The 24,964-nt window shown below is 56.0% G+C and overlaps 1 protein-coding gene across 1 annotated transcript in view; it reads left to right on the top strand.

The window, feature by feature from the left end:
* Positions 1 to 22,143: 22,143 nt before the first annotated feature.
* HHIPL1 (HHIP like 1) overlaps positions 22,144 to 24,964 on the top strand; it is a 29,420-nt gene continuing 26,599 nt past the window's right edge. The window contains exon 1 of the mRNA XM_060162358.1: positions 22,144 to 22,425. Coding sequence (XP_060018341.1) covers positions 22,144 to 22,425 — 282 coding nt within the window. The remainder of the gene's footprint in view (positions 22,426 to 24,964) is intronic.

Raw genomic sequence — 24,964 nt, 5'->3', positions numbered from 1 at the left:
CCCACAGCTGGGCAGAGAAGCTGTGATATGAATAACTTTAAAACTGGACCATCAGGTTCACCGTTTTGTTCATCGCTGCTCCCTGGTGCCCTCCCAGCAGAGAGCCTGGGGACTCAGTGAGTGCTTGTGGAATAAATGAACGGTACAGGAGGAAGCTGGGTTAAGTAGAAAAGCCCTGGAGTTAGAATCTGTGTCTCTGACTTGATATTTCCTAGCAGGGTAGCCCTGGGGAGTCCTGCCCTTCTCCGAGCCTCTGGACCTTACCTGGAAATGGAATCATCCCAAGCCTCCTCCTGGGGTAGAAAGAGACTCAAATGCACAAGAAAAGGTAGGCCTGAACCACAAGCCACACAATGAGGCAGGTGGGGTGCTGGTCTGCTAGGGGAAGGCCTGGGAATGCCCCAGAGCCCAGCCTGAGACTCTGAGACCCTAAGAGAAGAGTTGAGCCTTCTTTCCAGAACAGGCTCAGCACCCCCAAGACCCAATACCAGGACACAGCTTTGCGACGAAGAACCACATCTTAGCATCCTAAGCGCTCAGAGCCCCTGTGAACAAGTCAGTGTCCTAAGGACGCAGCTAGTCAGGCTAACTCTGAACAAGGCCAGTGGGTCAGCGCAGTGGTTCTCAGCTCTGGGCACTGGTTAGAATCACCTAAAAGCTGGTAAAATGCAGATGCTCAGACCCCACCCCAGATCCATCCCATCAGAACATCTGGAGGATGGGAGTCCATCAGGCAGGGCTGAGAAGCGCTGGGTTAGATGAAGCTCTTGTTCGTTGGCAGCAGGTTTCCCTAGGAGCCACTCTCTACAGTATCTCCAAAAACTAGAAGACTAAGGAACAATGCATTCGAGTTTCTGAAGGAAAATTATTTCAGTATCCGGTCAATTAAGTATGAGGGTAGAGTATGACATGTTCAGATTAAAAAAATAAAAATTACCTCTCAGACATTCTTTCTCTAAACTTAGGAATTAAATAAAGAAACGAAAGGACCCAAATTCAGGAAATGGGGAATCCCAAAGTGATGGTATAGGGAAGTGGGACAGGGAGGGCTTCAGGGCTAGAAGCAGTCAGTGCAGATTGGAACAGGGAGGGAGGATGCCAGGAGGATCTGGCCAAGAAAGAGAACACAACTCATGGAGTCCCTGGGGCCTCGGATGTCTTGAGAGGAGCATCAGAGCTCTGTCAGAGAGTCTGGTGGTGAAATAGCGAGAAGCACAAAGAAAACCAAGCAAGTCAAAATAAGGAGGCAACTAATAATCACCGGGGAATCCCAGAAGTCCTACAAGGAAGGAAATACAGTCATAGGACATATCGTGGCTCTGTTGGCCATAGTGTTTAAATAGTATAATATGTAAACAACATTGATTTAACCAAAAAATTGCGATACAGTTATACTAGGAGGGTGGGGGAAGGGGTGGCATGTGTGAGGGTGGGCGGATGAGTAGACTAAACCTTCCTGGTCCCTAAGAGAAAGGCAGTGGTTCTACCTAAACTGGAGAGTCAAGAGCAGTGTAAGTGTGTTGTTTTCAAATGTGGAGAAAAGTCACAGAAGAATCGAAAGTAGTTGCTTCTGGGAAGCAGGAATCAGGGGCGGAGCCATGAGGCAAGGGATTGTTTTTTGGTTTTTTTTCTTTTAAGTTTTATAACCGTATTTGATTTTTGAAACTCTGTGCACGTGTTTTGGGTTTTTTTTTTTATTTTTGGCTGTGTTGGGTCTTCGTTGCTGCGCACGGGCTTTCACTAGTTGCGGCGAACGGGGGCTATTCTTCGTTGCGGTGCGTGGGCTTCTGATCCCGGTGGCTTCTCTCGTTGTGGAGCATGGGCCCTAGGCGCGCGGACTTCAGTAGTTGTGGCACATGGGCTCAGTAGTTGTGGCTCACAGGCTTAGCTGCTTCACGTCATGTGGGATCTTCCCAGACCAGGGCTCGAACCCGTGTCCCCTGCATCGGCAGACGGATCCTTAACCACTGCGCCACCAGGGAAGCCCTACTAGGTGCTTTCACAGGTAACATTTACAGAATAATAATAAAACCCTGGACCACTGGTCAGCTAAGAATTGGGTAGAGTCTTTGAGGGGATGCTGAGGGAGTGGGAGCTGAAGCCTCGTCTGTCACGACCGGAAGGAATTCTAGAAACGTCTAGAATTGAAAAATCAAGAAATAGCCACAGGAGCATCTTACTGAGAAACATGGAGACCAAAACCAGAAGGAACAACTAAATGTGGAAACAGGTGGTTCTGGGGAGTGGGGAAGGGGAGGAAGGACCAGGGAAATATTTCATTTCCTTCTGAACCTTTTCATGTTATTTGATTTTTTTTTAACCTAAGTTCATACATTGTTTTGTTTGCAGTATAAAAATAATTAATCTGGGCTTCCCTGGTGGCACAGTGGTTGAGAGTCCGCCTGCCAATGCAGGGGACACGGGTTCGTGCCCCGGTCCAGGAAGATCCCACGTGCCGCGGAGCAGCTGGGCCCGTGAGCCATGGCCGCTGAGCCTGAGCATCCGGAGCCTGTGCTCCACAATGGGAGAGGCCACAACAGTTAGAGGCCCGTGTACCGCAAAAAAAAAAAAAAAAAATTAATAATAATAATAATAAAACCTACATCCAGGCCAGGGTGTGTTAAACAAGAGAGGAGGACCAGCAAGGACCTACTGTCTAGCGCACAGGGAACTCTGCTCAATATTATGCAACAACCTAAATGGGAAAAGAATTTGAAAAAGAATAGATGCATGTATATGTATAACTGAATCACTTTGCTGTACACCTGAAACTAACACAACACTGTTAATCAGCTATACTCCAATATAAAGTGAAAAGTTAAAGAAAGAAAAAAAACGAGAGAAGAACCAGCGATGCTCCCTGACAGAAGCCCCCAGACCTGACCCTCGTCAGCTGCAGCCTAGGCCCCGCAGCCTCGCCCGTTGGCGGCCGGCCCAGCCTAATCCACCCCGACATTCTTCACGGCCATTTCCAGTTTACAAAGCATTCTCTGGGCCGCTTCCTCCTCCCATCTTCCCAGCAAGCCTGCGAGGTGAGCAGGAATTATTACGCCCATTCGTGCCCACAGAAGCTGAGGTTCTGTGTGTATCTGGGGGTCCGTAACACGTCCCTGCCATGGCAGGTGCACCTGCTACAAAGGCCGGTGGAAGACCCATTGAAGAGCCAGGGAGAGGCAGCCTCACTGGGATTTCAGGGCTGGAGTCACCCCTCCTGGGCTGGAGGCGCTCAGCAGGGAGGCTGCAAACTCTTCACTCGACTCTACAGTTTATCTTTCCTAATATGTAGTCACACACGCCACCCCCAGTGTCCGATGGAAGGAGCATTTCGCCCAGCAGGCGGGGGGTGTCCTGTCGAGGGCATACCACCAGCTGCCAAAGAGGAAGGGCTGGCATCAGCTGGGACTCCACTTAGATGCGGCATCCTGGGGGCTGTGAGAGAGCCGGCAGGGCAGTGGACAGGCACCTCCAAGCGGAAGGTGCAGCCGACGGGGGCAGGGGTGGCTCCAGGGGTCTCCGTGCTTCTGAGATGGGCTCCGAGTCATGCTTATTGCTGACGAGTTTGCTGTTGTCCAATCTATCTAGGTTTGTAGCCCCAAACTCTTAAGATTCAAAAGGGCCCCTCGGGGGAGTTCCCCGGTGGTCCCGTGGTTAAGACTCCACGTTTCCATTGCAGGGGACATGGTTCCATCCCTGGTCGGGGAACTAAGATCCCTCATGGAGCGTGGCACGGCAAAAAAGAAAAAACAAAACAAAACAAAAACACCCCTTCAGCATACGCAATGGCTCAGGACCACCAACCTGGTCCAGTCCCTCCAGTGAACACACGGAGATACCGAGAGTTATTCGGAAGAAAGAGACTCGTCCATCCAAGGAGTGGGACACCCTCATCCTCCCTGGACTCTGCGCCTAGATCTTCCTGGTTGCCTGGAGAGGCACAGCCAGCCCGGCTTTCTAATTGCTTCTATAGCCTCATGCCTTTTAAACCCACTCGGGGGACTTCCCTGGTGGCCCAGTGGTTAAGACTCCATCTTCCATTCAGGGGGCACTGGTTCGATCCCTGGTTGGGGAACTAATATCCTGCATGCTGCATGGTGTGGCCAAGATTTTTTTTAAATAAAAAAATATAAAAAATAAACCCACTAGGACCTGAAGCTCCGGACCTGCATGTACAACCACTTCCCTAATGTCCCCTTAGCCTTGTTCCCTCAGCTGAAAAGTTAACAGCCCCAGGCCTTTGCCTGGCCTTTCTTTCTCTCTGGAAGATTCTTGGGAACTCAGCCCAGCTGCTTCCCTCAGGAGCCTCCCTCCACTGGGCCCCTCCCAATGCTTGGACCAGGTTGGGTACAGAGCAGGGGCTCAGAAACACCCAGGAACACCCCGGCTCTTGGGGGCCCAGGTAGGAAAGGAATGGGAAGGGGAGCAGCAGTCCCCCTTCTGGAGCCTGACACACCCTGGTGCGCAGGGCTGGCCACGCTCTCACGAGAGCCTCCCTCCTCCCCTCCGCTGACTGAAACTGAGCCCGGCCGGGCAGTGGGGAGCAGGGAGAAGACCCCCGCAGAAACATCACACCAGCCTTCCCACACCCCCTGGCACTGATGTCCTCAAACCAGCCTGTGTGGCCTGAGTGCAATGCGCAGCTGTAAATTCCCCTGGTGGTGATAGCACGGGGTTGGGGAGAGGAAGAGGGACACATAGCCTGTGTAAGTGGTGACAGAAGCTCACAGAGCCCCGTATCCCAATGGGGCCATCGTAACCATAATCTCACTAACCCTCCCAGCATCCCACGGGTAGGCCCGGTGCTAGGCCCATTTCACAGATGCAAAAACTAAGACTTACCAAGGTTTAAATAATTGCATTGCTGAAGTTGCAATTTTAGCTGTGAGCAGGGTTTCCCACACCTGCCTGGTGATAAGAATCACGTGGGACACGTGTCACCCTCACCCCTTCCCTGGAGATTCTGATCCACCACCTCCGGGTAAAGCCTGGAGTTGGGGCCAGGCTGGGGATGGGGCCATCAGGAATCGCAGGGTGACTGATCCAGGACCTCCAAGCACCACCCCCCAATTCACCCCGTTTCACAACTGGGTGTGATATTTAAACAGCAGAGGTGCTTAGCTGCTCCCCCACTGCTGGACACGAGGTTTATTTCCAGGGCTGAACTATTATAAATAACTCCCGTGGGGACGTGTTTGTGCACAGCTTGGTTTTCCTGTCGGATTGTTTCCTTGGGATGAGTTCCCAGAAGTGGGATTCCTGAGCGGAAGGATGGATGTTTTCCCGCTCCTATCCACACCCCTGATCTAGTCTAGCGCCGGGACGAGGATCCGGCCTTTCTCTGGCTTCAAGGAGGGGCAGCCGGCAAGTCCCCCTTGGCACTTCCGGAGGAAAATGACAGATCTGGCCCTTTCCTGTAAGAGCTAATTACCGGCTTGACGCGTTCACGGCTGTCAGAGGGCCCAGGTGACTCAATGCCATCTTTCTGGGGCCCGCCCGGATTGGTCCGCCAGCAGGTGATGGAGTTTCTCCGTGGAGGTCACAGGAAGCGAGAAGACCATCCCTCACCTCCCTGGGGAGGCAGATCTGTCAGCAGCTTTGGGAGAGGCCAGAAAGAAGGCCTGGAAACCCAGTGGGCTGATCATTCCTTGTCTTTTCAGACAGTGAAGGGCTTCTGGCCCCTGGCCCCTCTGACCTGCCTGAGGTGGGGGCCACGCCTCCAGGGCCCATCTATGGGACACTCTGGCCCACCCCTATGGGAACGCCTCTGATAGGAGCAGGGGGAGTCAGCCCTACGAGGCCAGCCTCTCAGTGTCCATGGTCCTACAGAGCCTGGCACTAGTGTGCTCCCTTCTACCACCACCCACTATGAATTCTTTGAAGGCAGGCTGGTGTCTGCTCTGTTTCAGACTCCAGGAAGTGAGCTCTCTGTCCCTGGAGGTGCACAAGCTAAGGCAGCATGGACCATGGCTGGGTAGAAGGGTCTTCCTGGGCTGAGTGCCCAGCCTACGCCACTGCTTGCCCAATACTTACTCTTCTCTGGAGGTTATACCCACTTTACAGCTGCAGAAACTGAGGCACAGGGGCTAAATCGGCTTGCCTGGTGATCTGAAGACGGCTGACTCATTCACGACTCATCACTGTTTACGAAGCACCTGCTGTGCGCCAGGCTGCCTTGCTTCCTGAGTCTCCCCTTGACCAGTTTTCCCAGCCATTGTCTGTATTTCATCACAGGCACAGGTAGCCACCGTCCATCCACTCCCACAGGAAAGGAGTTAACTCCTCTCGCCTTGCCCCAGAGCTTCCATTCACCCGGCAGTGGCCCTCTTTGGTCTCAGGGCAGCGGGGATGGCTGTTCCTGGGTGGGACTGAGGGCTTATGTGGGTTAGGCCAACCCCAGCTGTTGTGAGGGGGTAGGGGAGCTTTACAGGCGTGGCTGGGGATGCCTTTCCTGGAGCCAGGCCACTGGCCGCCTCCTCTGAAGGACCCTCCCAGGGCCAGGACACCTGATGGTACAGGACATCCTTCCGGGGCCCACAGACCACAGAAAGTCTATAAAGAACCTTCTGTGGGCAGGCCCAGGAAGCAGGTCTCCCCATCTCAGCCACAGGAGATGCCCATTTTTAAGACAATCTGGGGGGGGAAATAGCCTCACCAATACCGTGTCAGTCTGTGCATACAACCTTTTGTGCCTCAAGGCAGGTTATTCTGGCTCTCCGTGTTCAATTCCAGTCTGTTGGTTTCAGTCCCTTGTTTCACCTGCTGAGGTTCCTGGAAATGCTGTGTTCTCGTGGGGCGTTGCCATTTGCACATCTGATAAGCAAGCCTCCCGTGGCTCCATGCAGTTGCTGGATGGAAGTGAACAGAGCTGAAGGCAGAGACCTATGGCCCATCTTTAGAGACCCTCATATCAGATTGCACTGATTTACAAGGTGAACTTTGTCCCTACGTCACTCTGTCCAGGGAGTTATGACTTCCCTCCTAACTGCTCTGCTCTCCAGCCTACATTTTCCATTCCACCAAAAGGACAACATAAAGAGCTTGTCCCCTAGACACACTCTTATCTGTCACACCTCCATGCCTTGGGCCACAGTGTTCCCTTTGTCCCTTTGATGCCCTGTCCGTCCTCCTCACCTGGCTGACTCCCACGCCAGGACACAGGTTTGTAAAGTCCGTCTCCACACCCCCCTCCCAATCCATCAGGCTCCCACAGGCCCCTGGCTTCTCTGGTCGTGGCTCCCATGCACAGCGCTGGCCCTGTCTGCCCAGCCCCCCACTTACACCCTGGGGTTCCCGGGGTTCCCAAAGCCCAGGCAGGACCCGGCACCTGAAGAGGAAGCTCCGTACTGTTGAAAGAGCCCAGGCTCGGGGCCAGCTGCGCTCAGGCAAATGGTTGAACCTCTCTGAGCCTCAGTTTCCTCGTTTGTCCGATGAGGACGCTCGCCGGGTCAAGGCTTACTGAGGATCACAGATCATGTGGACAAAATGCTCAGCGTGGGGCGGCCTCTCTGTGTCCATCGGCTGAATGAGCCAGGTGCCACGGTCCCCGTCATCAAGTTCACAGTCTGGCTGGGGCTAGAGAAGGGGACAGAGAGTCATGCCTTAAATGAGACTAATGTGCTATGGGAGCTGCCGGGGGGAGCAGTGATTCCAGTGAGAAGCTAGGAAGGCTTCGTGGTAGAGGAGATGCATGTGCTGGGCCTGAAAGGGGGCTCCCCATTTCTGTAGGCAGCAGAGTTGGGGAAGAACATTCTAGTCTTCCTGGGTGTGCTGTTTCCTACAGAGCTGCCAGCACTGGCTTTTATCATTTTAATGATGTACGTCTGTGTGTGTGTGCGTGCGTGTGTGATTTAATAGGGATGAATGGTGCTGGAGCAGCCTTATTCTGTATTTCTTTGAATGCCTGTTTCCCTTTGAGGCTGGCTCTGAGAACCACGATTCCCAAAGGTATGTATGAGCCCAGGGAAGTCCTTCTCTATTATCTCAAGATTGTGGAATGAGCTCAGCTCAGGAGAATTTGGGTGATTTTTAGAAGTGGTGCTTTTGAGATGATGATAACCCCACTTGGCAGGGGAGGAGGGCAGGACCCTGGCAGCACCAACCTCCCTGGGGCCGCTCACGAAGAGCCTTTCCTAGCGGCCTCCTGGCCTGACACAGCATGCCGCTGCCTTGAATTCCACCATCCCTCACGTTCCTTTTTATTTTATTTTATTTTATTTTTAAAAATTTTTAAAACATCTTTATTGGGGTATAATTGCTTTACAATGGTGTGTTAGCTTCTGCTTTATAACAAAGTGAATCAGTTATACATATACATATGTTCCCATATCTCTTCCCTCTTGCATCTTCCTCCCCCCCACCCTCCCTATCCCACCCCTCCAGGCGGTCATAAAGACGTTCCTTCTTAAGACAAGGGTTTCTACTAAAATGTAAATATTTTGTCTGGGAGAGGGAACACTTTGCTTTATTACTGAGGGAAAGGAAGTTGGAAACTAACTTTTATTGAGCACCTACTAAGTGCTTTATTATCAAGGGAAAGGAAGATGGAAAGTTACTGTTAATGAGCATCCGCTACGTGAGCTGGGCACCCCTGCACTGCCTTCAAGTCTATGAGGCAGCCTGGCAAGGCGGGGGAGTTACCCATGCCTGCACGCGAGGCGAGGGGATGGGATCTCAGAAGGACAAGGGCTCAGCAGAGCAGCGGAGCTGAGCCGGAATTCGAGCCCAGACCTAACTCTCCACCTCGCTCTGTTCTCAACACCCAGCTGTTCCTCTTTCTCCTTGGTAGGGGGGCTCCCTGGAGCGTGAGATGAGACAATGCAAGGGTCCTGGGGGCTCCCCGACCCGGGTTCCAGGGCAGCCCTGCCCTCCACCAGCTGTGTGGCCTAAACAGTCGCTTCACCTCTTGGATTTCACCTCCCCTGTGGATAGGGTAGCAACAGTGCCTACACCAAGAGGGGCTGTTGTGGCAACCGGAGACATGCAAAGCCGGTGACATGGTGTCTGGGCAAAAGGGCTCAGTAAAGGACAAGTCTGGTCTCCTTATCCACTTACACAGGATGAGGCATTTATAGCCCCAGCTCCCGACCTGGGGACACCCTGCCCCTTCTCTGACCCTGGTAGTGGCAGAAGTGGGACCTGGCTTCTCCTCCCCCGTGTCCCCATCCTGGGATCTGAGGAGAGAAGGCTGGTGGCAGCTGGAGCAGCTGGCCTGTAAGCGTGAGTTTTTTCACGGCACTGGTGGCCTCTGTAAGCCACCCGACTCCCTTCTCGCTCCCGTGTTCATGCAACTGTGATCTGTGTCCCTTTTTCTTTCCCCCAGAGGCCTAGTTCACTACACAGAGGAGGCCAAATTCGGAATCCCTGCTTGAACTACTGGCCTTGGGCCCCTCTCTAAGATCCGAAGCAAGCCCTTGGCCTCCCGTGTGCCTCAGTCACCGTATCTCTAAAATGGGCAGCCCAGGGACTTCCCTGGCTGTCCAGTGGTTAAGACTCCACGCTTCCACTGCAGGGGGCACAGGTGCAGTGCCTGGTCGGGGAAGTAAGATCCCACCTGCCTCGCGGCGCAGCCGAAAAAATTAAAATAAAAATAAATAAATAAAATGGGCAGCCCATCCATTTCAAATCTGCTTAACAGAGAGGAGTCTGGAGAAAAAACTAGTCCCTGACCTAGTGAAAACTGCCTTGAGGATGAAGTGCAGAAGCCACCAGCCGAGGGCGTCTGTTGATGACAGACAGGTGCTGCAGCCCACGGAACTTGGAATTGTAGGTTCCCTGAGCTGCTGGTGGGTTCAGGCTCCACCACGTGGCAGCATCTCGGGGCCTCCTTTCCTGTGGCTGCAACTCGGTCCCCACCAGGCTGTCCGGGACCCTGCCCTGGGCAGCCCGACCCCCGGGCAGCCCGTGGGAACTGACACCTCTCCACAACCTCATCCCACTTTGCAGAGGCGGAAACTGAGGTCAGGGAGGTCACGTCACTGGCAGAAAGTCTTGCAGCCAAGGTGTGTCAGTTTGCCTGATACAGAGTGTGGTGTCCTGGCCACCACGCCAAAACTGCTTCCAGGGTTATTACCATCATCACAATAGAAGACTCATACTGGTTGTAATTATTATTATTGAGGGCAGTGCCCTCGGCAGGCAGGTCTGGGTGGCTGCGTCATTGGGACCAGGTGCCTGGTTGGTGTCCAGGTTTCGGCAGTCCTGTCCCATCTGGCCCCAGGACTACACTGAAGATGTGAGGCCCCATCATGCGGCCTGAGTCTGCAGGCTGGGTCAACAACATGGGGTCTCTCCCACCCTCTGGCAGATCCTGGACTCAGGCAGCCACTCAGTGCCCATCTGCTCCTGGAAGCATTTGGTGATGGATACAGCAGAGATTCATGGATGGGAACACTGACAATTCAACCAGAGGCACTCACTGTTTCCATAAAGCAGAGTCCCCCCAGACCTACCCCCCAGGCAAGCTAAGTATCCCTGCTCCAAAAGGCAGTGCATCCTGCTGGGTAAGCGCATGGTCCCTGGGCTCAAATCCTGGCGCTCCTGCTTGTTCCCTGTGTGACCCTGGACAAGTGACTTCAGCTGCTGCTCTGTTTCCCCATCTGCACAACAGGGCAAAGCTCAAGGTCATTGTGAGGACCGCAGGCCTGAAGTGTGCTTGGCCTGTGCTAGTGTGCAGTAAACGTTTGCACCATTATCCCTCCAGGTGGGGTCAGCTGAAGAAGGGGCTGTCTGCCCTGATGCTGGAGAAGAGGTGCGGTCACCAGGACGGGACTTGATGGTGATAGACCCTGTGGCGTGGTGGTCTCTGTGTGGCTGGGACAGCCCTGTAGCCCCAGGGGGAATCGGCTCTGGGCTGGTGAAGCCAGAGGGCTTGCTGTCCCTGGGGGTCCAGGCCCGTGTGTTTGAGCCCCTCAGGCCCCCTGGTTCCCATGGAGCTGAGAGGCCCCGGTGGAGCCTGCCTAACAGGTTCCCTGCTTCCCTGCTCCAGCCAGGATTCCAGTTCCATCTTGTTCTGGTCTGTCCTGCATCTGGGACCAAGATACAGGGGTAGAAACTGCTGAAGACCCAGTTCCAGCCTCTGGGACACAGCCCGCCCAGCTGCCCCAGCTCTGGGCTTAGAGACCAAGTCTGCGGCCTCCGAATGGGGAACCCAGCGCCAGCGCCGGTGTCAGCCCAAAGCTGGCCCTGCAGGCTCCCAGCAGGACGGGTGCCTGGCCTGCAGGCTGCCCAGAAGGCTAGCTCGCAGACACAGGGTTGAGAAAACCTGGGGCACCCAGAGGGGAGGCACCAGCGTGAGCAAAGAGGAGGAGAGGGTGGATTTGCAAGGTTCCTTCAGCAAATGGACAGCATGAAGGTGATGAGGTCCCACAGGGACCAAGGTCCCCAGGGAGTGTTGCTAAGGCAGGCTGGGGTCCCAGCATCCAGGAACAGCCGAGGGCCCAGGTGCTGAGGGGTTAGTACGGGACGGGGCAGGTGGGCAGTGGCTGTGCATGGGACAACCTCTTCCTCTCTGTCTTTGAATGAAAAAACCCAAAAAGATGGCTTAAAAACTGTTGCTCTTGGGCTTCCCTGGTGGCGCAGTGGTTGAGAGTCCGCCTGCCGATGCAGGGGACACGGGTTCGTGCCCCGGTCCGGGAAGATCCCACATGCCGCAGAGCGGCTGCGCCCGTGAGCCATGGCCGCTGAGCCTGTGCGTCCAGAGCCTGTGCTCCTCAACGGGAGAGGCCACAACAGTGAGAGGCCCGCATACCGCAAAAAAACAAACAAACAAACAAAAAAACTGTTGCTCTCTTCAGGAGAGGTAAGTGGGGTCACAGGTGACCTCAACTTCTTGCCCTTGCATTCCTGGACAAGGAGGACAGGGACAGGATGGAGGGAGAGGCAGTGCTCCTGGAAACTCAAGATGCTGAATCCCAGCCCAGGTGCCTCCCTCCCGCCAAGGAGCCTCCGGTGTTGTGTTGGTCACCTCGGGACATGGTGTGGCCACCAGCAGGACCGGGCCGCTCTATGGGGCCCCCTGGTGGCCTGAGGAGTTCCTGCAGACACGCAGGCCGGGGCTGGCTCACCTCCCGGACACCCCCTGACATAGGACCGTTCTCAGGAAGCTGAACGCCTGCCAGGTGCTTTGCTGGGTGTCACCAGGGAAAGGTCACCTCCAAACAGCCCCATGAGGTAGGGGTTACCCCCACTTTATACATGTGGACACCTGGAGGGGACTGTCCTGAATCATCAGGCTGCCGCCAAAAAACCATTGTCAGAGAAACAAGCAAGAGACAGAGTACAATTAAAAGTAACATGAACATGTATTTATTTATTTATTTGAAAAATTACGAGCGAGTGTGCTGGCGCACACAGACCCCGGAGGATGGCACAGAGCCTGGTATCACCCATGGCTTCCAGAAGGGGACCTGAGGCCTGGGCATAGGCGCGAAGGAGCCCTTTTCACCGGTTTAGTTTTGTGCTTTCTGGTTTTTGAACTCTATAGAAATATTGCCTATACTTAAAAGTACATGAAAAGGGGCTTCCCTGGTGGCGCAGTGGTTGAGAGTCCGCCTGCCGATGCAGGGGACACGGGTTCGTGCCCCAGTCCGGGAAGATCCCACATGCCGCGGAGCGGCTGGGCCCGTGAGCCATGGCCGCTGAGCCTGCGCGTCCGGAGCCTGTGCTCCGCAACGGGAGGGGCCACAGCAGTGAGAGGCCCGCGTACCGCAAAAAAAAAAAAAAAAAAAAAAGAATCCACCTGCCAATGCAGGGGACATGGGTTCGAGCCCTGGTCCGGGAAGATCCCACATGCCGCGGAGCAACTAAACCTGTGCGCCACAACTACTGAGCCTGTGCTCTAGACCCCGTGAGCCACAACTACTGAAGCCCACGTGCCACAACTACTGAAGCCTGCACGCCTAGATCCTGTGCTCTGCAACAAGAGAAGTCACCACAATAGGAAGCCCTCGCACCGCAACGAAGAGTAGCCCCCGCTCAGCGCAACTGGAGAAAGCCTGCGCACAGCAACGAAAACCCAACCCAGCCAATCAATCAATCAATCAATCAATATACATATATATATATATATATATATATATAAAGTACATGAAAGATCTAAACATTCATAGACTCACAGATTGAGCGACAGAAAGGAACTTGGAAGTGATCAGATCTTCCCCCTGTTATAGCAGCACTGACTTGCACGCCTCCAGCAATGGGAAGCTTACTCCTTAATGGGTCAGCTCCCAGTCTGGAAAGACCCTCTGTCTATGGACAGAAACCTATCTCCCTGGTTTAAACTCCCTCTCCTGGGATGACCTTTTGGGTATCAGAAGGATGTTTAGTACTGGCTGAGCATCGCCTGGAGCCGTGGGTCCTGGTTTTAGCCTCCAACCAACTCAGAGTCCAGTTTCTGGAATCCCAGCAACAGGTGGGACTCTGAGGCCATTGTGTACAAGCCCCCAGCCAATATAGGACTCGCCCACCACACACAGGGCAGGCAGCTGTTTGTAACAACAGGGAGAAGGCCCTGCTGCCCAGCTCCCCCATCCACGCACAGTACCCATAAATTCCTCTTGTTGCATCCTCGTGCCCCTCTTCCTCCTGTCCAGTGTCTACAGAAATGCCCTTGCGTTGTCATGTTCTGATCCGGCGCCTCGGATCGGTCTTCCGTATCAACATCCCGGAGCCTCAGTTTCCTCATCTGTAAAATGGGTTAATAATAGTGCTTGCCCTAGAAGGTCGCTGTGAGTATCAAGTAAGATGATAGTTGACGCACACTGTGGGGTGAGAGGAGCCAGAGGTGGTGATGGAGGAGATGGGTCTGCCCCACCCAGGCCGCTGCCAGTGAGTGGACAGGATGGAGCCATGGGATTTACATTATTCCAAATCCACACTATGAATATATATATATATATGAATATATATACATATACACGTATTTGAATGTACCTACTGATGAGGGGGAGAGGGGTGGAGAGAGGTTTCCATCTGGGGTCTCAGCTCTATCCATGGCTGGGACTTGGACCCACCTGGGCAAGTCTGGTCGTGTCCAGCCAAGTGATGGGTGGGCCTGACCGGATGGATGGGGAGCCTTCTAGGGGCAGGAGGGCCACCCATGAGGGGCTAGGAGCACACTGGGGAAGGCAGCCGCTCCAGGGAAGCCCTATAAGATGCTGCAGCCCATGACCCTGGAGGGGGAGGGGGGGTGACCCAAGCCCAGCACACCTGCACCTATCAAGCCCTCTGTTGCTTCAGCTGAAGCCTCAGGGGAGCACCAGCTGCCAGGCGTTGTGGGGACACCTAAGGGAGAATCTATGCTGTCAGGCAGACCCCCCAAAGGAACTAAGCAGAACTATTTGCAACACATCTCAAGCCGGGGGACCCCAGAGCCATGTCACAACCAATGGAGTGTGGGCCCCTATGGCTTGAGACCTGCAGGATTGGGAGGGATGAGTCAGCCCCAACCAGGGGGGCTCCCTGAGGCCAGCATTAGGGTACAGACTGTTCTGGGGGTACCATACAGGCGCTGTGGATGGGTTCTGGGCAGAGGAGGGGCAGATTTAGAAGAGACACCTGGCAACAGTTCTAAGACAGCTTTAACTTATCCCACTTCCCAAGTCCAGGGTCATCAGGTGAGGGAGGCTGTCTTCACGGACTCTTTCCAGGGGCCACTGTCCTTCCAGGAAGCAGAGGGAAGGCAGAGGAGATCAGGCAGCCTCAGCCTTCCTGTCTATGAAATGACAGCCCGGTTTCCAGCTGACATCCACATGCTGGGATTTTCCCCAGACCTTTGATTTTGAAACAAGGGCTCTGATGTCTTTTGATTGCCGTTCCTTCCTTCCTTGCACTTCCAGGACACGATTGAACAGCCCACAGTGGGCCAGAGGAGCTAAGGTCTGTCCTAGAGCAAGGCTGCAGCTCCCACTGCTGGAAGCCTGGCAGGACAGGAGCAAAGCGGGCATTTATTCCTCATGGAACCTCGGGATGAGGAAAGGAGGCTTCCCAGCAGGCAGAAGCTCTCACAGTCTGCTCCAGAAAAATCTCCCAGCCCCAGACCCCTAGGGGAAGTGTGCTCAGCATGTGGGAACATCTTCCCCAGGGCTTCTGAGCAGGAGTGAGGGTTAACCTCTATCTAGGGCTGGGAGAGGAGGTGCCCGTGCTCTAGAGATGCTGGGGGACAGGGCCATCATCTACTAGCCCCCCCTCTGGGGGCCCTTCCATTGCATTTCCCATCTAAGTCTTCTTCACTCCTCCTAGGGCGAGAATGCGATTCGTTTTTACAGATGAGGAAGTGCAGATGTGAGGGTTCTGACTTAGAGACGTATCAAGGCAACAGACTAGAAGAGTGTTAACATGTGTGCTGGGAAAATAAGAAGCCTTACTTCTGGGTCCTGGTTTTAGCCTCCCTGGCAGTCCAGCGGTTAAGACTGGCATTCCCAATACAGGGGGCATGGGTTCGATCCCTGCCCGGGGAACTAAGATCCCACATGCCGCAGAGTGTGGCCAAGGAAAAAGCCTTACTTTTTTTTTTCTTTTTTTGTGCGGGCTGAGCTGCACGGCACGTGGGATCTTAGTTCCCCACCCAGGGATAGAACCTACGCCCCCTGCAGCGGAAGCGCAGAGTCTTAACCACTGGACCACTGGGGAAGTCCCTTTGAAGTCTTATTTGAGCAAATAAATAAACCAGGCTTTGGCTGCAGGACTTCTCAGAGCCTTTAGCATGCAGAGGTGCATCCTGAATCTCTGGGAGAGGCTTGGAATGTGGCGTTTCCCAAACTCACCTGACCGTGGCACCCCACACAGCCCAGCCCCTGATAAGAGCGTCCAGGACCCCTACTCTACAGAACAGCGCATGGGAAATGTCAGAAGAGAACATGTAAAATCCGGATCCCCCAGAACAGCTGGGCCATCTTCCCGTGGTGCAAATGAGAAAACTGAGGCTCAGGGAGGGATTTCTCCAAGGTCAACTTAGAAACAGAATGCAGATTTGAGCCCAGGACTGTATGGTGTCCAGGCGACTTTCCTCTCGGCCTCCCATCCCTCGGTCTTCAGGTTGGTCCTTGGGCCCCTCCGACTAAAGAAAGGGTTATTTATTCCTTGACGCAGGGAGCCCGCTCTCCAAGGGCTGAGCCCGGTCCTGTCGGCACGGCCACCCTCTCCACACTCCCTTTCTGGCACCGGCTCCTGGGGCCATCGGGGCTCCGAGTTCAGCCTGGAGTTAATATCCCGCCCCAGCCGCCGGCCTCTCTGCACCCAGGCCACAGGCTGGAGGTGCTGCCCGAGAGGACCAGGGCCCTGAGAATCAGCCTAGAGCACCCTTTCCTAGGAGAGGGCTGCAGTGTGGCTGGGGCTAGTTCATTAAACTGGAGGCTTCACCAAAGCCACGGGGTGATAAGCACGCGGTTGCTGCCTCTCCGCCTGATTTATCAGCAGGATAACGAGACAGGGCTGGAGCGATGAGGCCACATAGCCGGCAGCCAGTCAGAGGGAGGAAGCAGGCTGAGGTGACAGAGTCTGCTGCCTTCACCCTCAGGGCCTCTGGGACGCATCCTGACACTGAGCCCTGGGTTCAAATCCCGGCCCCGTCATTTCCTGACCCCATCGTGATTCCTTGTCAGCAGCACCCCGTGCCTCAGTGTCTCCAGCTGCATGTGACAGGGACCTCAGTGGCAACATGGGCTGGTGCAGGCAAGAGGGGAGGGAGGTCTTCGAGGGCTGCGAGACATCAACAAGCTTGCCCCTGAGTTCATGCCGCACCCCCAGAGACTCGGAGCAGCTGGGGAGACCCGGGGATCCTGCAGGCACAGGGGTGGGGTGGAGGCGGCATGCGGGTCCGTGTGGCCCCCGCCGGCACCTGAGACCTGGCGGCACGCAGCTCATGTGTGCAGCCGTGCTGTGTGAGGCCTGCACGAGGTGGCACGGACAAAGCCCCAACACCCACCCCTGCAGGTCTTCAATAAACGCTAATTCTGTCTTCTGCTTTTTTCTTCTTCTTCCAAGTTTAAAATTAAAAATAGATGTTTTGAAAAGAGACCAGCAGACTGGCAGGCGAGCAGGTCTTCGGAGACGGCCTGAGCTGCCTTTTGGTGACTAGCGAGATAGGCAGAAGGGAGCCCTGACGGTCCGATGTGGTCCTAGGTGGCGGTTCGATGAGTGAGCACCCTGATCCTTGCGGACATATCTCCAACACCGGGGTGAGGGGAAAGAAGCAAGTCACAGGAGGAAAAGTACACAGCACGAGCTCAGTTGTAGCAAGTTTAAGATGTTAGACGATGTTCTATATTCTTTGTGGTGCCTGTATGCACCCACCTTCAGGAGAACCTTCCCTCAGGAGCAGAGGAAAAGGCCATGAGGCTGATGTGAGGTGCAAGAGGCGGGAGCCGACTAGGTCTGTATTGAGCACATACTACGTGCCAGGTACTCTTCTAACAGGCTCACCTACCAGCCCATTTAACAGATGAGTAGACTGAGGCACAGAGCAGTCAAGCAGCCTGTCCAAAGTCACACAGTAAGTGGCAGAGGCCACGCTCTGGATTACTAACCCACATCGCCTCTCACACTATGGCTCAGCGTTCCTCGTGTTTTGAGAAAAGACTTAAGACGTCTACAGCAGTTGTGGTCAAATATTAACATGGGTAAATTCTGGTGGTGTGTCCTCGGGTGTTCTTTCTTCTGTGCTGTATAATTTCCTGTAGGTGTGAAATGTTTACAAAAGCCTCTTCTGGCCCTAGGCCCTTTGCCCGGCCATGACCCACATCACACCGGTAGTCCAGCTTCCCCGGGTGGCTGAGCAATGACCAGCTCACCCCTCCCTCCCCCCACAGTGCTCATGAGATGACGCCTAGCATACTCTCCTGCTGCGGCTGGGTGGCCTGGGCCCTGGGGAGAAAGGATCAGCCAATACCTGGGCTGCCCCATCGAGACAGGGAGGGCGAGTGGCCCCGCTGGGCAGACAGGTTGGCCCATGGCCTTTCCCATCACTCTGGGGAAGAAACTGATGGCTGTGTAATAGCGGGCGTCTGGTCGGCAGGAGCTGGTGCATGGCTGGCTGCCCACACTGCCCCAGTCTGGCCAACATAGGCTTTGGGTGTTCCTCTGGCCTGTGTGTCCTGGTTCTGGCATCTGGCAGTGCCCTCTGGGCTCCCGGAAATGTGGGCAATGCGCCTGGACCCTCAGGCAATCCTCAGAACCAATGGGCTGGGACCCAGAGTGGCCAGCAGTGGCCTGGTCTCACCTCCACCCTACCCCCACTCAAGAGGTAGGGAAATTGGGGCTGAGTTTGAGGCAGGGTCCTACCTAGGGTCACAAGAGGAGTCGACAGCAGGATTGGGTGTCCTCTTGTGCCAGGAGGGGCCTGGCTGGGCAAGAAGGCAGCCTTTGGGCCCTGAAGCATCTGCTGACAGCACACACGAAGCCAGTGTTTGGGGAAGAAAATCCGGAGGTTTCCTTAGCCGCAGGCCTGGCTTCCGCCACTGTTTCCATCACGTGGGGCTCAAAGAACCAGCTTTGTTCCTGCTGCTTAGGTAGTGTCCCCCTCCCCCCGACAAATGTCCCTGGCTCCAGATGGCATTTGGTGAAATCGTCCGGGCCACCTAGCCCATGGCCCCCCGCTCTGGCAGGAGCCCAGGCCTCAGGGGCTATGACATTCACTGGTGCTTCTTAGCTTGTCCCCCGCTTAGGTAAGAAGGCAGGTTAGACGGGGCTGGAGTTGGGGGACTGCCTTGGTGGGGTGGCGGACAGCCTCTGAGAAAGCCTTTAATCCTGGAGAGTAGGCCTTTGTTATGGAGATCACTGTGGAGTATTCCACTGAGGGCCATTTTCCCCTCCCCCTGCAAGAGCTGTGAGGGGGGCTTGAGGGCTTCCTAGAGGTAAAAATCCCCAAACCATGGCCCCTCCTTTAGACTGTGAAATCCCACCCCCGCCCCGGGAGTTCCTCAGCCTCCCGTTCTCCTGCACTGAGCGCCCAGCAGTTCGTCAACATGACCTTTGAAGCCTGCCGACAGGCTCTGGTTCCAGAAACTTCTGCTCCAGGTGACCAGATCGCCGCTGGGACTCTGGACTTATTGGTCTCTCCAGATTTGGGGGTGGCGGTTGACCCTCGGACCTCAGTTCTCAAATGGGTCTGGGAAAAGCCACCAGTTTTCAGTTTGTTCAGCCTCTTTCTTAGTGGCAAGACAGGAGTAACAGCTTCCAAGCTCCTACGCGCCAGAGAGGAACCAGAGACTCGCAGGCACCAGCTTGCTGTGCGACACAGCCTGTGCTCCCTCGTCTGTCTAGCGGGTCTCAACACAAAGACTCTGTGGCCACGTGCTGCCAAGACCTGTCACAACAGGCGTGTTGGGGACCCTGGCAAATGTGAGTCCGTGGTGGAGTCACCAGAGTCCGGGCCCTCCAGCCTCCCTCCCCGTGACCTCAGGCCGCAGGCCTTCTCTGAGGTCAGACAGCGCAGCACACCAGAAAACATCCAGGTGGGCACAGGGGCCTCGAGCCTAGTGCCCCATAGCTGCTTAATTATTAAATGAACTAACGAACAAATCCCTAGGTTCTCCACCCGGATGGGGATGGGGGCTCAGCATGACTCCATGCTCTGGTCTCAGACTGTGCCTCGGTAACTGGCCGTGCCAGGTGCGTATGTTGGTGGGGAGGGTGTCTGCCTGGCCATCTCCTGTGGGAATGACCTTGGGCATTGATGAGGCTATCCCCAAAGTTCATGGCTATAGCCCAGGCTCCGTGTCTCCCCCTTCTCTCCCATCCCCATACACCCTTTCCAGGGTCCTGTGTTGATGTTATTATTATGGTCTGAATGTTTGTGTCCCTCCAAAATTCATATGTTGAAATTCTAACCCCCAAGACAATGGTATTAGGAAGTGGGGCCTTTGGGAGGTGATTAGGTCACAAGGGTGGAGCCCCCATGAGTGGGATTAGTGCCCTTGTAAAAAGACACGAGCTTGCTTCCTATCACTCTTTCTGCCATATAAGGATACGATAAGAAAGCCATCTGCAATGCAGAAGGGAACCATCATCAGAACCCAGCTGTGCTGGCACCCTGATCTTAAACTTCCAGCCTCTAGACCTGTGGGAAATAAATTTCTGTTGCTTGCAAGCCACCCAGTTTGTGGTATTTTGTTATAGCAGCCTGAGCAGACTGAGACAGGTATCATCACCCTGTCTGACTCCAGGCTGGGAGGAAGGGGCCATTGCAGAAGCCCTTTTCAGCTCCTGTCTTGGCTCTGCCCTTGCCCAGATCGTGTGCAGGAGGGCCCCTGAGGGCTGCATTTCCCAGGCTTCAGCTCCAGCCTCCACCTGCTAGGTAGGCCAGTGAAAGGAGCTGGAAGGCCAGAGGAAGGGAGAAGCCAGGGAATTTCTCTCCCTCTGTCTCAGGCAGAATCTCTGAAGGGCTTGCCTCCTCCAGTTCCGCCAGACAGACCCACTGGGTGTCCGGCTTTGACCAGGTGACACTCGCCCCTTGGCTTTAATAACATTTCCTGCTGTTCCGTCAGTCAGGGACTTGTGGAATATTCCTGCTGTTGCTAGTCTCAAGGTTGCCTCACTGTCCCCTGTATGGCTTCTTGGTCATCAATTCTCTGCATTAAATTCCCCTTGTTTTAAATACTTAGAGATGTTTGATCTTCTGTGTACTCTCTGGCTCATACACGGCACCTGTTTGGGCCTAAGCCACAGAACTCAGGGAGCTCACAGTCCTGCAGAATCGAATCCACCCCCAGTCCTGCCATGAGGGGTGGCACAAAGACACAGATCCCCTTCCCCAGGGCAGCCCAAAGAGACCTGCCCAGGCTGGGTTTGTGAGTTGGGGCCATGAAGGCTAAGTAGGAGTTTGCCAGACAGAGAAGATGGAGAAAGGCATTCCTGGGAGGAGCAAGTGCCGAGGTCCACTTGGGAAAGTGCCCAGGGGTGGGGGGCGGTTTGGTGCCATGAGATTCTGGGGAGGGGGGGGCGTGTGTGTGTGCACGTGCGCGTGCATATAGGGGGTCCTGTCTGAGCAGCAGGAGCTGAGGCTGAGTCCCGGCCTGCTCTGTGTGTTGTACACCAGGGTTGCTCAAAGAGTGATCCCAGAATTTCTTGAATTAGAGTTTTGTAGGGGCCGTAACAATCTCTGGGCCTCAGAGGTCCATTTTTAGGGGGCTGGCTTGCTCCAAAGAGTGTGCAAACCACTGCCCTGGGCTCCGAGAGGCCTCAGACCTGGTTCAGCAGGGGAAGGACCCCATGGTATTTGCTTTTCAGAAAAACCTCTCTGGTTCTGTGGAGTGGTGGTGATGGGGAGGGAGGAGAGGCCTGGGGCTGCTGGGGAAGCTGGTTCCATAACCCAGGTGCATGATACAGGGCAGAAGCTGGGGCAGGAGCTGGAGGATGGACTGGATGCCCACCCAGGAGGAACACAGGAGTGGGCGGGGGGTGGGGGGTGGGGAGGGGCCGGCCTGCAGTCCCAGGCTGTCAGGGAATCTGCTGACTCAGGAGGACAGGAAGGGAAGAAGCCTGGGGTGGGGGCCAAGGCTGGATTCTAGAGTCTGCCCCATCCTCCCTCCCCACCCCGGGCCGAGGTTTCACTTCTTGTGAGTGTCAGGGCAACACCACCAGCCCTTTACACGGCTGCAGTCCCATTTTTAAGTGATTCTGTGAGCACTCCCAACCACTGGCTCCATCGTGTTCCTCCCCTGGCCCAGTCAGAGGTAGGACCGGGAATCCAGGGGTCCAAACCTCTGGCTGGGGGCTCCTGCACGTCCTGCGCTAAAAAGCGCCGGGGGTGGGGGCCAGCTGCGTCCCAGACGGCAACGGGAAACACAGTCCACACCCAGGTCCCAGGAGGCCGGGTCACTGCCATTGTAACTGGAAAGACTCCAGGTCCAGGAGGAAGGGGCTGCCCCAACGGCGGGAACAGAGGTTGCGCCGAGTTCCGAGTTTTGCACCGCGCCCCTCTTCCTTCAGTCCCGCCGGGACGTCCCCGACCAGAGGTGACCTCCTAGCAGGGGAGGTCTCCAAACCCCAGGCCCTCCGGGGCGGGCGCCCCGGGAGGGTGCTGGCGGGGCGAGGGGCGGGAGCTCAGGGCGCGGCCGGCGGCTACTCGTGGGCCGCACTGGGCCGGGGGTGCCCTCCCTCCGCCTCTTCCTCCGCGGGCCGGGCCGGGCCGGGGCGGAGCGGGGCGGCGGCATGGCGGGCCGGCGGGCCGGGGCCGGGACCGGGGTCTGGACGCTGCTTGCGCTGCTGGCGCTGCGGGCGCTCGGCGCCGCGGCGCACCCGCAGTGCCTGGACTTCAGGCCGCCCTTCCGGCCCCCGCAGCCGCTGCGCTTCTGCGCGCAGTACTCGGCCTTCGGCTGCTGCGCTCCCGAGCACGACGCGGCGCTGGCCCGGCGCTTCGGGGCCCTGGCGGCGCGCGTGGACGCCGCGATTTGGGCCGAGTGCGCCGGCTACGCGCTTGACCTGCTGTGCCAGGTGAGCGGGCGCGCGGGGCGCGCGCCAGGGGCCTAGTTCCTAGATGGGAGGTCGGCTCTGGCAACCCCACTGGGACAAGATCAAGGGTGGGCGGCGGGCTTTGTAACCCGAGCCCCCACCCCCACCCCCGCAGGAGTAACTGGGCACGGGGCAGAGATTCGGGCATCCTGGGATGGCTCTGGGCTTTGCCATCATTAGCTTTGTGACTTGGGCTTTATCTGGGCCTCGGTTTCCCCTCCTGATGAGGTCATCACTCCCTCAGAGTTTGGGGGGCTCCTCTGCCCTGGCACCGCCTAAAGACCCCCAGTGCCGCGGCCCTGGAGAGCCCTGCCCTTGTTGGAGTACCAGGATGGGAAGCCTCTGTCCTGCTCGGGGCTCCCCTGCGCTGCCCCCCGGGGAGATGGGAGCCGCAGACCCCTGCAGAGGGCATGGTCAAAGCGCTGGACTTGGGTTTGTCGCGGGGTTTGGGGGCACACTTCTCCCAGTGAGGGCCCTTCCCCCAACCTGGAGGAGCTGTCTGACAGCCCCTCAGTACTCCGGGATCCTGACGTGCGCTGGTGCTCGATCCTGGGTGACCCCCGGTGCTGAGATGTCCCAGGTGATTCCAGACCATACCTTGGTTTGTGCTGTGCCGTTTTCCCGGGATGGCACTCCCACCCGGCGTAGGCATAGGCACTCTCATCCTCCAAGACTACCCCAGTGAGATCCCTTTGGTGAAACCCCTCTGCCCCTGTGGGGGCTGAGTTCCCGCTTCTGCTCGCACCAGACTGTGCCTTAGCTGTTCGTTTTCCTGATTCCGGAGTGCCTGAGCAGAAGCCCTGGCCGGCAATGGGTGGAGGCTGAGAAGTCCTAAGGCTGGCCCTGGCCCCACAGCTGGACAGTGGGAGGACCCATGGGTGGAGGGGTCCTGCCCACACAGCACAGAGTCGTAGCCTTCAGCTGGCGGGGGCAGGCGCTGATGGGAGGAGCGAGAGGGCTGGCTTAGATCCAGACATACTAGGGTTCGATCCTGGCTCTGCCACTTCCTGGCTTTGCGACCCTGGGCAGGTCATCACTGCACTTCAGTTGCATCGTGTTTACAACAGGGGCGACCCTAGCTTCCCCCCCCCAGGGTTGCCATGAAGACTAAATGACACATACTCAGGGCTCAGTGGATGATTCTGCCTGGGTTTCTCTAGTGCTTCCTTGGTCCCCACTGGTTGCCCTGCCCTGAGCAGGGACTGAGTGGGGCCTACAGGCTGATTCAGGGAACGCCCAGAGTGGCAGGGACTTGCTTGGTGGTCACACAACTCAGTGGTGGCACTTGGACCACAGTCGTTGCCATGTGAATGAGCCATCTGGGTAAGAAATAAGGGGGGGCTGGGAGCAGACAAGGAGACAGACCCTGGGGAGCTCCAGAATGCAAGGGGGTGGGCAGCTGTCCTTTGGCGGAGTCTGCTGAGCACCTACACTGTGCATCTCAGGGGAGCCGGAATGGTCTGGTCAGGTGTCCCCCTAGCTCACCTGCCTGGGGACTCCTGGGGCAGATCTTCTGGTCTTCCCACCCTGGTCACATAGCAGAGTACGTGCATCCACCCCCCTTTTTTTAATTGAGCATTTACTATGTGCCAGGCTCAGCAGGGCTCAAAGGTGTGCAGGTCTGAGGAGGGAGAAGGGAAGGGTCAGGCCTGCTACCCCTCCCCTGGCAGGAGGCTCCCTCTCTCCTTGGGAACCTTCCCAGTACGGCCTGGCCTTGAGCAAGCAGCGGTAGAAGGGCCACTAGCATCTCACCCCAGGCATCTCTGGGAGTGACCTCATGTCTGGAGCAAGCTTGGAGAGTACACCCGAGGCTGGATCACAGTTTCCCTGCCAGGGCCTTGTGGGAGGGAGGGAAGGCGAATGCTAGATGGGGGATGGTATTCTCTGCAAGCCAAGGCTGCGTCTGGATTCAGCACCTCCCGATTTCCACAAGGGGAGGTGGCCAAGGTACTTTATTTACAAGTTTCAGTCAATGACGGCATTCAGGGATCCACATCTGCTTGGACTCCAGATGGGGCGAGAGACCATGAAACCATGCCTACGCCCAAGTCCTCCCCCGAACCTGCCCCTATCTGGCACCCACAACTCCTCTAGATGCCCAGGATGGCTCCTTAGCCAGAGGCCAGTAGTCCCTCCTGGCCCCTTCAGACCCTTTCTTGGGGCTTTGCCCTCGTCCATCTGATGCCTATGTCATCAGGAGGAGAAGAGACATCTTGTGACACATGGCAGCTCAGGTCCCAGATTGATGGGAGCCAGTCCACATAGCGAACTTCCCATGTAACTGAGATGGCCTCTTTAAGTACCTAAAATCATCAAAGCATGGTTTCTGATAGAAGTCTGTGCAAAACATGCTCTGCAGGCTCAGGTACTGGGCAGACATTTCCTCGGAGCCTGTTAGGAGTTGGCCCTATGCTGGGTGCTGGGCCCAGAGGCAGTTGGCCAGTAGCAAGCTCAGTCTCAAAAGTTCCCTTGTTCATTTCAGGAGACAGACACACAGACACTTACCAGAATGGGCAAAAGG

Source organism: Lagenorhynchus albirostris, chromosome 1 (assembly GCF_949774975.1).
Source record: "Lagenorhynchus albirostris chromosome 1, mLagAlb1.1, whole genome shotgun sequence".
NCBI lineage: Eukaryota > Metazoa > Chordata > Mammalia > Artiodactyla > Delphinidae > Lagenorhynchus > Lagenorhynchus albirostris.
The sequence above is the reverse complement of the archived record's forward strand: the minus strand, read 5'-3'. Positions and strand labels throughout refer to the sequence as shown.